Here is a 13,713-nt window from a genome sequence, read left to right as displayed (position 1 = left end):
CTTGATGAAGTTGAATATGAGTGATTAAGAGTGTAGTGGAAATGGATAGGACGGTACATCTATTAAGCTACAGCTTGGGATGCCTGCATCCCGCATCAGTGTGCCTGTGTTCAAGTCCCTGCTCCAGATTTGGAGCTCCTTGTTAATGCACATCCTGGGAGGCAAAAGGTGATGCCTCCCATGTACCTAGATGGAATTCTGGTTCCTGGACAATTCTCAACCATTGCAGGCATTTATGGAGTGAACCAGCAAATGAAAGATCTCTCTCTGCCTTTCAAATAAATTAATAAAAATAAAACACTAAAGAGTTGGATAGTGCTTGTAGTAAGGAAACTTGGGAGCCATCCTATCTCAGCCACTAAATTTTATGATTTTTCAAAACTCATGTAAACCTCTCTGGTCTTCAGCTTTCTTGTCTATTATTTTTTTAAGACTGGTATATATGCACTATGGAATATTAGCCATAAAGAAGAATGGAATCCTGTGTTTTGCAAAAAAAAAAAAAATGCAACTGAAATTCATTATGCTTAGAGTAAATAAACCAGTCCCAAAAAGACAAATATCATGTGGTTTCTTTGACATGTGGTAGTTAATATAGAACATCAAAAAAATGTATAGGAATGAAACGGGAAAAAAGATTTGTTGATTGATTGATTTGAAAGGGGGAGAGGGACTGAGAGAGAGATCGATCTGACATTCACTAGCTCACTGCCCAAATGCCCTAAATAGCCAGCGTTGGGTAAGACTGAAGCCGGGAGCCACCAATTCCATCTGTGTCTCCCACAAGGGAGGCAGGAACTCAAGTACTTGAGCCATCTGCTGCTTCCCATGAGCATTAGCAAGAATCAGAAGCAGAGCAGCAGGGAATCCATGAGCCTTCTGACTGGGATGCGGGTGTCCCCGGCAAAAGTTTAACTCGCTGCACCACAAAAACCATCCCCTTGTCTACTTTGTGCTTATTTGCCTATCTTTAATTAGGAGCTTGGACTAGATGATCCTTAACTGCTATGATTTCCAAAACTGCAGAGGAAAAATATTGTGAGCATAGGTAGTAAAACTTTTTTGGGAGGTTGAACGATGTGCTTCCTTTAGATGCATTTGAGTCCAAATTTCATTGCATTAAATCATTAGCTGTTTTCAAAGTGCTTGAAAACAAAACGGGAGAGACAGAAACCTGTAAGTTAGACTTTAGGGCTCCCTCTTCTTTTACTCTATTATAAGCAGATGATTTTTCGGTTTCTTTTCCTAATGAGCCATGTTCATGGGGGCACAGATTGCCTGAGTCCCTACTATACCATCTCCTAATACAGTAACTACCACAGAGAATATGCATAATATATATTCCATGGACAAATGAATAAAATATTTTATTTGTCTTTAAACAAAGTTTCAAGATGATTCACATGTAAATGTAGTTAAAAGGTATCTTTCTCTAAGTGATCTCATATTCCCTAATATTACATAATCTATATAGATTATGATGGAATGATGTTCCAAAGCAAGAGAAATCAACAGCTCTATTGTCCTTTTCTCCCCTTGCCATTGCATAATAAAACCTGGTCTGAACCATAAAGTTATTCCTTTACAGATAAAAAGGAGATTAGAGAGCTTGAGCAATTAAGGTGGAATTGACTTTGGGAGAAGGTGCAAGCAGGTTGACTTCAGAGAAACAAAGTGACACAGAGAAGCATACATGGCTAGGGAAACATCCAAGAATAAGGGCTAATCTTTGGGAATTCAGCTCTGAGCTCAGGGTTAAGCCTGATTGCCACAGCTCTGCTTAGTGAAGCAATGAAGATTGCCTAAAGCTTTGTGTATTTGAACTCCACAGTTGAGTGTTCAGCTAAAGTATCCAAACTGAAGTTATGATCAATCAATGTCTAATTGTGGAAAAGATCATTCTCTTAAAGCAATGTTCCTCTCAAAAATTATAGGGAGGGAAAAAGTGAGTCAAAATATCAAGATTTATTTAAAACTGACTTTGAGATAGTCTGTAACAAGACACCTAATATGGTCCAAAATGAAAAATGGCAAAAAAAAAAAGATTTTTAATGATTCTATTTTCAAGTGTCAATCTATTCTTCATATCTTCCAATCTAGATAAGTGCCATTGTTTTCATTTTATGTTTAAAAACAAATAATCATTTCTCCAAAATCATATTTTGCATGGATAGTCCATTTACCTTTTCATTTGGATTAAAAAAAAAAAAACCTATTCCAAATAACACACTCATATAAGAGGTATAGAGATTCAAAAATCAAAAAGAAATGCCATAAATATTTGGGATCTAGCTTCTGACCACAGGAAGCCTTTAGTTCAGTGGAATGACAGAGAAGCCAACAGGCAGTTTCAACACAATGAAAAGTTCTGTGATAGGACACGATGCCAAAGGAGCTACAGAGGGGCAGTAGGGCTGGTCAGGTGAGGTTCCCAGAGAGATGAGATCCAATTTGGTTGCAGAAGAACCAGGAGTTTGAATGGGAGCAGCCATATCTAGCCTCATCAGATTACCATTTCCTAGTGATAGTGATACTTCATAAAGATTTCATGTTCACCTGTAACTTACATAAAAGACTATCCAAATTTAGAAGGGTAGTTCCTGCAGATTCTCCATGGAGTACACATCTCCCCAGCCAAAGGAAACCTCCAAGGTCCAGGAGGATTTCATTCTTGTGGCTTGTTGACTGGAGGGACTCAGAGTTGATTTTGGTCAATAATGATTTCTTTACAAAATAGAAACTGTTCTATACAAACTAAAGTGGTTTGCTATACAAAGTACTTTTTTTCGTGTTTCTTATAGTTTACCAAAGAGCAAGAAAAATCAGCCACAGTTTATTGTAATGGTGGTTTCTACTTTCTAATAGATTTAGTTCCTAAAATCACCATGAAATTATTTCGCTGAGTTTATCTTGAGAAAAAAAAATGAGAATCGTGACCTATATTTATATAGCTCTGTCTCAAAGAGAACAAAGTGCTTCATGAACATTTTCAATTAATCTTGGTAATTTCATTGTGATCTAGATAGGAACAAGACCTTCATTTTAGAGAAAGGACATACAAAACTGATGACTAAGTATTGAATTTGGAAACCCAGGCAAGAAATAGATGATACAGAGAGAAAGAGTGATAAAGAAAGAATGAACGGGGCCAGTGCTGTAGTGTCATGGCTTAAAGCCCCAGCCTGCAGTGTTGACATCCCATATGGGCACCGGTTCCAGTCCTGGCTGCTCCACTTCCAATCCAGCTCCCTGCTAATGTGTCTAGGAAGGCAGCGGATGATGGCCCAAGACTCTGGGCCCCTGCACCCACATGGAAGACCTAGAAGAAACTCCTGGCTCCTGGTTTTGAATTAGCTCAGCTCCGGTCATTGTGGCTATTTGGAGAGTAAACCATCATATGGAAGACCTCTCTCTCTTTTTCTGTCTCCCCCCCCCCTTCTCTGTAACTCTTTCAAATAAATAAAATAAATTTTTTTTAAAAAATGAATGAATGAATGAACATCATGGATAAAATTAAATTCACAATTTTTCACCACTTAGGGTACTTAACTAGTATTTTTTATGTTTTTACATCTTATAAACAACATCAAGCTATGATTATGGTTGTATACACTCTGTGTTTAGAAGGCTTGGGCTACTTTGATGGTGTATTCATTATATCAATTACATCTATTAACATAGATTCACAAAGCTGAGGGCTTGAAGAAAATACAAATGAATAGGTATAAAAATCCAAGTCGGGGCCAGCATTGTGGTATAGGCTGCGACGCTGGCATCTCAAATGGGCACCTGTTCATGCCCCAGCTGCTCTACTTCTGAACCAGCTGCCTGCTAGTGGTCTGAGAAAAGCAGCGGAAGATGGCCCAATTGTCTGGAGGCCTGCCACGTGCATGGGAGACCCGAATGAAGCTCCTGGCTCCTGGCTCCTGCCTCCTGGCTCCTGGCTTCGACCAGACCCAGTCCTGGCCATTGTAGCCACATGGGGACTGAATCAGTGAATGGAAGCTTTTTCTCTGTGTGTCTCTCCCTCTCTTTCTCTGTAACTTTTACTTTCAAATAAATGTTTAAAAGAAAAAAGAGGCCAGCTCCCTCACCCCCAAAATGTTGAAAATATCCTCTGTTAATTTTTCTTTGTAAAAATGTATCTCTTCGTTGAATTTAACAATTCTGAAGAAAAAAAAAGTATGTAGACATAACTTTTTGCTAAAAAGAAAGCTTCTAAATTTCAATATTTATAGAAATACAGAATATTATGAGCTTAATAACAAATATAATCTCATAAATGAAATACGAGCTTACAGAATATTTGAAGGGGACCTCACTGCAGCACAACAACTTAAACCACCACTTGCAATGCCGGCATCTCATATCCAAGGGTAGGTTCTAGTCCTAGCAACTCTGCCCCTTAGCCAGCTCCCTGCTAATGTGCCTAGGAAGGTAACAGAAGATGGTCAAGTGCTTGGGCCCCTGCCACCCATGTGGGAGAACAGGATGGAGTTCTTGGCTCCTGGCTTTAGCCTTGTCCGGTGTTGTCTGTTGCAGCCATTTGAAGAGTGAACCAGTGGATGGAAAATCTCTCTCTCTGTCTCTTCCTCTCTCTGTCATTTTATCTTTCAAATAAATAAATAAATCTTTAAACAATAAGTGAAAACTTTCTTCCAATTAAGGGTTTTTAAAACTTAACTATATTTTTTATGAATAGATCAAATATGACATCATCCTAATATCTGACTAAAAGTTAAAACTATTTGTCAGGGCCTTATAAAGTGTTTGAAAGTATGATATATTTCTCCCATCTTATTTCTAAACATGGTTTCTTGGACAGTATTCATACTTGGGCAATAGGTAAGCTTGAAGAAAGATTAAATGTTCATCACAAGCAAATATTCTTTTCTTAGTAAACAAATTCACAAACTAAAGTTTCATTTATGGGTCAGTGACTTATTCACAATGTAAACTAGTCAATCAAAATTTTATAACAAGTTCTTGCCAAATACTAATAAGAAGTGGATAGTGGATAGGCATTTCTATATCAGCATAACTGATACAGTTCATTTTTTAAAATAAGAGTGTCAGATCTGCATATTTTAACCTGGAAAGATATCTTTGAAACTTTCAAGTGGGGAAAAGTATTCAGAGTATTATAATATTATTTTAAATTCATTTTTAATGAAAAAATGCAAAACAGATATATGTGTGTATATGAATGGCTAAGCATTGAAATATTAGGGGAGAATATAGCATTGGTTACATTGGGAGACACTGTGGGGAGAAAGAGACTTGTTAATTTTTTATCAGACCTTTCTGTATTGTTTTATTTACTCTGGAGGTATATTGCTTTTGCAATTAAAATAAGAAAAAATATTTTTAAAAAATCATTTTCTATTAAGCTACAAACTAATCAGCATTACAGATTTACAAACACTAAAATAACTTAAATTTTTACAAAAATAAATCAATAACTATTGATAAAATAGTATTATACTTCAATATTTTCACAGTGAAAAATGCTAAGCAATGTTATAACAAGTTATAATAATGTTATATAATAAAATATCAATCAATGTATCCTTGAATGCCCCCTCTGTATAATTTACAGTAGTATTATAAGGTCTAATTATATAACAAAATATCTCAATTCACATGAAGAAAAAATCACGTGGGGATAGACATTTGGTCTAGTAGTTAAGACACTGGTTAAGACCACACAATCCATATCTGAGTACCTGGATTCAATACAAGACTTCAGCTCCTGACTCCAGCTTCCTGCTAACACAAACCCTGGGAGGCAGTAATGGATGGCTTAAGTAATTGGATTCCTGACACCTACATGGGAAACCAGGATTGCATTCCTGCCTCAGACTCCACCATTAGGGGCTTTTAGGAGCTCTCTCTCTCTTTGTCTATATATCCTCCTATTTTTCTGCTTGTCAAATATATTTTAAAAAATTGTAAGGGGCCGTCGCTGTGGCATAGTGGGTAAAGCTGCAGCCTGCAGTGCCAGCATCCCATATGGGCCCCGGTTCTAGTCCTGGCTGCTCCTCTTCTGATCCAGCTCTCTGCTATGGCCTGGGAAAGCAGTAGAGGATGGTCCAAGTCCTTGGGCCCCTGCACCCACGTGGGAGACCCGGAAGAAATTCCTGGCTCCTGGCTTCAGATCTTCCCAGCTCCAGCTGTAGCGGCCATCTGCGGAGTGAACCAGTGGATGGCAGACCTCTCTCTCTGTGCCTCTGTCTCTCTGTAACCCTCTGCCTTTCAAATAAATAGAATTCTTTTTAATTTTTTAAAGTTTGCTTCAATTTGGCAAATCCCAGGTCTAGCATAAATAAAATCTGAAATATTTGGTACAATCATCCAAACTGCTCAATCCCCACCAAAAAGGAAAAAGAAAAAAAGAAAAGAAAACACCAACCAACCTGATTTGTCTTCGGTGTCATCAAAGTCAACGTTGAAGGAATGACCACTATTACTGATGATTTTAGCTGAGCTTGGGTCATACTTGATACTAAGAGGTCGGAGGGAAGAGTCATATTTCACTTCTTTGGTTTTAATTTCAATAGGGGATTGCTGATCTCCATCAGCAATGGGGAAGAACTGATTCCAATGAATAGGACCTTAAACATAAAGACCAAAAGAAAAAGAAAGGACTAAGTAAATTCTTTTGCTCAACAAATATTTGCTGTATTTGATGAGTCTTACGCACTGTGCCCGAGATTTTTTAAAAAAATAATAAAATAAGATCCTCATCGTCAGGATTTTGGTATCCTTTCTGTTTTTATTTATTTATTTAAGCAAGACTAGTTGTTTTATTTGGGATGTGGGAAACTGGTTTGCCTTAAGTCATTTTCAGAATAAAACTAACCCTTCAGCCATAAGACCACATAAATTTTATAAACTATTTTTCAAAGATAACCACTTACCAAACTAAAAACAATAGTACAATTTATCATTGAAAACAATGAGATTGAGTCTTAGTTTCAAGAATGTGTCATACTCCAGAGGACAAGTATATAGGGTTGGGTGAGTGAGAGGAGCTGAGAAAGCTGAGGATCAAAGAAAGAGTATCAGTCTTTTCTAAAAAATTTTCTACTAATATAAAGAAAGCATATTTCATAGATAGAGTTCCAAGAAGATAACCATACATATCTCCCTACCTCCCATTCCCTACCACAATTACTCCCCTACCTGTCCTTTTTCTTTCATCTTTTTTATGGCTGAATAGTATTTCATAGTATATATACACCACATTTTTTATCCAGTCATCAGTTGATGGAAATATGGGTTGATACCATATCTTAGCTGTTGTGAATTGAGCTGAAATAAACATGAGGGTACAGATAATTTTCATATGATGATTTCATCTCTTTTGGGTAAATTCCTAGGAATGGGATGGCTGGGTCAGATGGTAGAGCTATTTTCATATTTCTTAACAATCTCCATACTATCTTCCTTAGTGGATATACTACTTTACATTCCCACCAATAGTGTATTGAGGTATCTTTTCTTGTACATCCTCACCAGCATTTAAAATTTTTTTTAAAAAATCTTTTGATTTTTGGATGATAGCCAATATAACTTGGGTGAGGTGAAACCTCATTGTGGTTTTTATTTTCATTTCCCTGATGACTGGTGATCCTGAACAATTTCTCATGTATGTGTTGGCGATTTTAATTTCATTGTTTGAGAAATGCCTGTTCATGTCCTTTACCCATTTCTGAACTGGATTGTTTGATTTGTTGTTGTTGAGTTTCTTGAGCTCTTTGTAGATATTCATATTAATCCTTTATCAGTTGCGTAGTCCTTTATCAGTTCCCATTTTGTCGGTAGATTCTTCATTGTGTTGAGTGTTTCTTTAGTATCATTCTTAAAGATACTGCCCATCCAATTATTTCTGTCTTTTATAAGTCCCTGGTATCTTCTCATGGATTTAAAATTGTGAAATCCCTGCATACCAAGGGTTTTCTGAAAGTTTCTAAAAATATAGTATGGAAAAATCCTTTCTGCATCAAAATAAATTTTCCTTTAGTTCTATTTTTCTGCAGCTCTCTGAAATATCCTGATATTACTATACTGACAATATGTAGTGGAATTGGGTTGCAATCTATTTCTAGCTACATTTCAGAAGATGCTACTGTAATTATTGTGCCAATGCTACATTTCAAGTCCAACATAAGGGACAACTGTAATCCTGATCCTCTATTCAAAAAGCCAAAATTGCATCAAGTTCACACATCAGACACATGAGAGGTAAACTGAAGTAGGTCAATAAGCTGACAATTTCTTTGTCTGGCCTCTTCATTTTTCTGAGAGAGTCTATTCAAGTTCTGTCTTGCAAAATCAATAGCAAGCTCCAACTTATTCTACAGATATGAGCCACTTTATAAGTTAGAGGTTCTTATTTTCTCTTCTCTACTATACCTGCAATTTACACAGTTATCATCACATAAGACATGGGGCTACTAAGATTTTTCCTATTTCACTTACCACATTTTCTGCAAATATCAAGTTCTAATTAGAATAACATACCAACTAATTAAACATCTGTTACTAACAATAGCAAACATTTTAAAATGATAAAATTTAGAGTGCAATTTTAATGGAATGCAACAGATCACAATCATCTACAGTTTCAATCTGTAAATGTAATGCTTAATACTCTTTATTTTTGCAAAGGAGAAAGCATACTTAATGTCTTTCACATATACTCAGGTGGCAAAAGCCATAGCATGAATACAGAACCACATACTTGGGTAAAGAGTTGTCCTCTGATGCATCTGACACTTTGGACTCAAAACAAATGTCCTCTAAAAATCAAAAGTCTGGGTTTTAAAATATGACAGAAAAGGCATGTTTCCATATTCATTAAATAATTTCATTTACATTTCTTGGTTCTTTTTCTGTATATAATCTAGTTTCTCCCTCCTCCTCCTCCTTCTCCCTCCCTCCCTCTCTCTCTCTTTGAATGTAGAAAGAGCTTTCTATTCCACAGCCACCAAGTATGAGTTAATCTAATAAGCAGATTTCAAACATGCAAAACAAGTGTCACATGTTATTGACATTTTTACAATCCTGAAAGAGCTTCTTTTTCTTCCTGATTCCTTTATGCTCCTATTTCCTGTCCTTTACAACTGTTTTCAGAAAAGTAAAATCAAAATAAAATAAGAAATGATACTTTGCATCAAATACCCAATGCTAGCTATTAATGACTAGTCAGTCCACTTCCCTGCCTCTTAAAAAGGCTTTTTAAAGACTTTTAAAAAAATTTCCCAAACATCCAATTTCAAACCAATTTAAACATAGTTCCTAAGTAGAGTTGTAAAGCGATTCCTCAACAGAATCAGACACTTTGAATGTCCTTCATGATATACGAAGGTATCTCATACAGTTTATGGAAATTGGAACTAAGGATAAGCTCATTTTTGTGCCAAAAAACTTGGAAATTCATGCAAACTCCTATTATTTTCAGTGATGTCACATCCCCTAACACAAACCAATAAAATGATAAAAGTTAGTGGAAAAAGTTGGAAGCTGTTTGTGAAGGTGGGGCCCCCTTCCAGGACTTCACTTCTTGATGCTCCATTTTATCAGTACATCTATTATCAGTTTAAGTTTCCTTTGGTCGGCTGTTACTGGTTTCACCAATGACTAAACAGGAAAAACACAGCAAAACTTGCCTAGTCAGGATACAGCACATTTCCAGTAGGATTTTGCCAACCATCCCTACTTAAAGGTGGTCCTCAGCAAGCTACTGTATCTAAAAGAAAGGAATGGCCCTGCAACTTCTAGCTGAAATATGAAAGCACTCCTTTTCAATGGCTTTTCTAAGATGAAATTTTTTTAATTTCTGAAGATGAGCTTCATGGAAGCCAACATTTCCTAATCTTATTAAAGAACAATCAATATCCATTGACATACTCTTATTTTTCCTGACCACTGCATGGGCATTATTGGCACCCAGCAGCTACTTAATAGCAACAATAAAAATAATTATGACAAGAAAATGAAAAGAAATGAGTTTTGTGAGATTTTTTTCCAAAACATAAATTGGAAATTAGCAAGATGTAAGATTATAACAATGGTTCCAATCAAAAAGAGATCCACCTAAATTACAACTTTCATTACTAGGCTCTAAATTTCATCTACTGTCACTTTTTAACTAGCATGTTCATAATCATAACCTCAATCTACAAGTAGAAACAAAGCTTTTCTCTAGAAACAAATTTTCCATAAAATTTGTCTATACAGTACTTCTCAATAACACATTTGCAGATTAAAGAAAAATATATACATTGACTATGGTTATTCACAGCATTCATTTTGACTTTCTTGGTGTCACTTTGAAATTATTTTGAACAATTATTACTTGAAATAAATAAAAAGTCCAGTTTAACATAAAAACAAGATCAATGGTTTAATTTTGGTAATTTGTGATATACAAAGTATACACTTTATGTCACGCCTATCAATAAACATATTTTTATCTATGTATTATTATCTCAGTAATCATTTGCTGATTCTCTAGCTCTGCAAGGATGAGTGTGGAGAGAGAGAAATCAGGGAGAAGTAATTCAAACTAGAACCTGTTTTCCAGGCAGAACCTGAAGCCATCCAGCCACCAGTAGCAGCCATCAATCAACTGCAATGGTTGTGGCAGTGATTTACAGTAACAGGGAAGAAATTTTCAGTATTTTGATTGTCAAGAAGGCAACTTGATCGTTAGTATCAACATGCAAGTTACTAACATTTCTTAAATACAGTTGCGAAGACTGTTCCTCCTCAGTGAATAGTGAACATAAAAGACTGAAAGGGAACGTGTCCTCATTTCTTTAAAGTGTGTCACCGGACTTCCCGTTTCCAAGTCTTTAACCGAGATGATTACTAGGGAAAATCCTCAGATACGGAGATTTGGGGGCCTGGGGACTCCCGACAGAGCAGGCACAAAAGAGCAACTCGCCCCCAGTACCAACACCCTCCAAAGGTTCTTCCCCGTCTACACAGGCAGGACTCGACCCGGCCTCCGCTTCCTGCCTTCGGCTCTGAGGAGTGCTGCTCGGTTTAAAGAGGAACCAAAAAGTTTTTCCCAAGTGAGATCAGCAGTGTGTGGTCCGCCTCCAGGCCAGCCCCTCGCCGGTCCCCGCGCAAAGCCCCCTCTTCGATCCGAGCAAGGCGCTCACCGTTGTGCTCCCCGTATCCCCAGCTGATCCTCGACATGGTCCCTCGGGGCGCGAGGCTGTGCAAGATGTGGCTGGGCAGAGACGGGAGGGAGGGAAGAGGGGAGCCGGGCGGGCGCGCGGGCTGCAGCCAGTTTAGGGCGGGGACTGAGGGAGGCCGCCGCCAGAAGTAGGAGCCCTTGAACCCCGGGACCTGCTCTCCTGAGCTCGTCCCTTAGAGGGCAGCGGCGTGCGGAGAAGGCGCCCGCGCGCGCTCCTGAGAGTGACTGCGAAGCCCGCGCTGGTGGGTTGTCCTGGGCAGCAAGTCTGCCTCTGAACTCAGGAATGGCAGGTTGATATATATACAGAGAGAGACATACACCACACACACACACATTCAGACGAAACGAAGGAAGAAAGGGTTTCCAGAGGAGTGCTCCTGCCCTCTGGGAAGCAGCCATCCACTGGGGGAGAAGGGCTGTCCTGGAAGAAAATGGGCCACCCAGGCCTGGAGCTGCCTGGCCGGGAAATGGCGAAGCTGCTGGAGAAGTGAAGAAGCTGGTGATGGCAACGGCGGTGATAAGTATGAATACAAGACAATAATGACAATGATAAGCACCACAGTTTAGAAATAACTTTAGGGCTTAGCTAAGACGTTCACCCACGCTTTTACATCAGATCTTTTCAGTATTATAAGTGGCTCCTACTTAGGCGACAAGGAAATAAGGCTTAAGAGGTGCTAAGTAGACCGCAGCTCCCACATCCCCACCCTGTACCCCATACTCTCCCCTTCTCCCCCAGGCCCTAAGAAGGCAACAAGAGCCCCATCCCTAGGCTGACTCCAAGGCCCATTCCTCGTGTTCCTTACTTACTGCAACACCCTGCAGGACTGCGGCTGCAGTGAGTGGATCAAACACAATTGCTGGTGCTTGCTTTCAGAATTCTACTGTCTTTCTGATCACACAAGAAAACCATATTTTCTTGGATGCCAGGTAAGCTTACTTTACTGCCTTAGGACTGAAGGCAGGACCAGAGCCTTGAATTTCTGTTCTGGAATAGTGAGTACTCTACGTTCTGAGTGACAAATACAGACCATGTGGCCTGCCAGGATTGCAATTATTGTTCAAGTCGTCTAAGGGTTTGAGATTGGCTTGAAAGTTCAAATTTGCACTGTGCAGTGTTATTTATGGACAAACTAATGTGAAGAGCTCCTTACTGGGCGTGAGCCTTCCATCACAGACAGGAAGAGGAACTGTTTAAGTATGTTCACTTTTTTCTCCTGCCTTCCACACAGTTCCTGCATACGCTAGGAGGACTCCATTGTGTTGTTTAGGTACCACTAAAGAATAATTTATTTAAACCTGACTTAAATATTGCAACCTGTACCTCCTTCTGCTTGCATAGTGGCTGGAAAGCAACAGGAAAAAGCTATGATACAATAAACTTTATGCTCCTCTAGAATCAAAGAGAAAAGCTTGGCTTTCTCGATTCCATATTCTCCCCTTACAATTGGATTCATTTATGCCTAGAATATAGTAAGTCATTCATCTGATTCACTTTCATCACAAAAGAATATTTATGTGTGTGTGTGTGTGTCCTATATGTGTGTGTATGTTTTATAAATACTTGAGAATGTTTTATAAAGGCTTGAGAATCAAGCCTGGGTTACTTGGTTAAGTGCCCTAATTCTATAATGAACCTATGAACACTGATTTCAAATGTTTGCAGACATATCTATACATGCTCTGTATGTGGTGAAAAGGATTGTGGAAACTCAGAATTCCATGATCCATTTTCTCCCAGTGGCTATGTCTCAGGTCAACTGCCTCATATTTTGTAAACCCAAGCAGCCCCTCTGTAAAGAAACTGAGAAACCCATTTTCAGTAAACCAGATGCTTTAAAACATAAAGGTTAATTATGCTGTAAATAAATATCAGCTCCTGAAATCCAATAAATGTTGTTGAGAAAATGAAGCAAAGTTGACCCAAAATTTCTGAGTTCTGGGCTTCAATTTCTTCCCAAGTTATTATTTTTATTGCTTAGGTGTACATTTCCTTCTGGTTTGAATTCATAGTACATTCTATCCAGTTTTCCAAATTGGTAATTTAACTTTTGGAAACAATAAAGTGACTCTTTAGAGGAGACTGGTAAGGAATTTGTAGAGCATCCACACAGTGGATTACTACCCAGCTCTTAAAAAAATGAAGACCATCTCCATGAGCAGATGTGGAATAAGTGCCAGGATATACTAGGCGGTAGCAAAAGGTGCAAGAGTGTAGATAGCATACTACATTTTGTTAAGAAAAAATGAAGGGGCCGGCACCATGGCTCACTTGATTAATGCTACGCCTGCAGCACTGGCATCCCATATGGGCGCCGGGTTCTAGTCCCGGTTGCTCCTCTTCCAGTCCAGCTTTCTGCTGTGGCCTGGGAAGGCAGTGGAGGATGGCCCAAGTGCTTGGGCCACCCGCATGGGAGACCAAGAGGAGGCACCTGGCTCCTGGTTTTGGATCGGCGCGGTGTGCCAGCCGTACTGGCCATTTGAAGGGTGAACCAGCGGAA

At 38.6% G+C, this 13,713-nt stretch overlaps 1 protein-coding gene across 6 annotated transcripts in view; it reads right to left on the bottom strand.

Moving 5' to 3' along the window:
* LOC100348977 (carbonic anhydrase 13) overlaps positions 1-11,407 on the bottom strand; it is a 34,214-nt gene extending 22,807 nt beyond the window's left edge. For 2 of the 6 annotated variants that reach the window (XM_089335483.1, XM_070075835.2), the window contains exons 1-2: positions 11,175-11,329; positions 6,417-6,614 (exon numbers count right to left, since the gene is read on the bottom strand). In XM_089335483.1, the coding sequence (XP_089191609.1) occupies positions 6,417-6,614; positions 11,175-11,211 (235 nt within the window). In that variant the 5' untranslated portion in view covers positions 11,212-11,329. Of the gene's footprint in view, positions 1-6,416; positions 6,615-11,174 lie in introns of those variants that run through there. The other 4 variants (XM_002710668.6, XM_089335485.1, XM_070075836.2 and 1 more) reach the window with 4 other exon arrangements.
* Between the last annotated feature and the right edge of the window lie 2,306 nt (positions 11,408-13,713).

This window comes from Oryctolagus cuniculus, chromosome 6 (assembly GCF_051225735.1).
Source record: "Oryctolagus cuniculus isolate XC-2025 breed Fujian yellow rabbit chromosome 6, ASM5122573v1, whole genome shotgun sequence".
In the NCBI taxonomy this organism is placed as follows: Eukaryota; Metazoa; Chordata; class Mammalia; order Lagomorpha; family Leporidae; genus Oryctolagus; species Oryctolagus cuniculus.
Note: the sequence above shows the minus strand (reverse complement) of the source record. Positions and strands in the feature narration are given on the sequence as shown.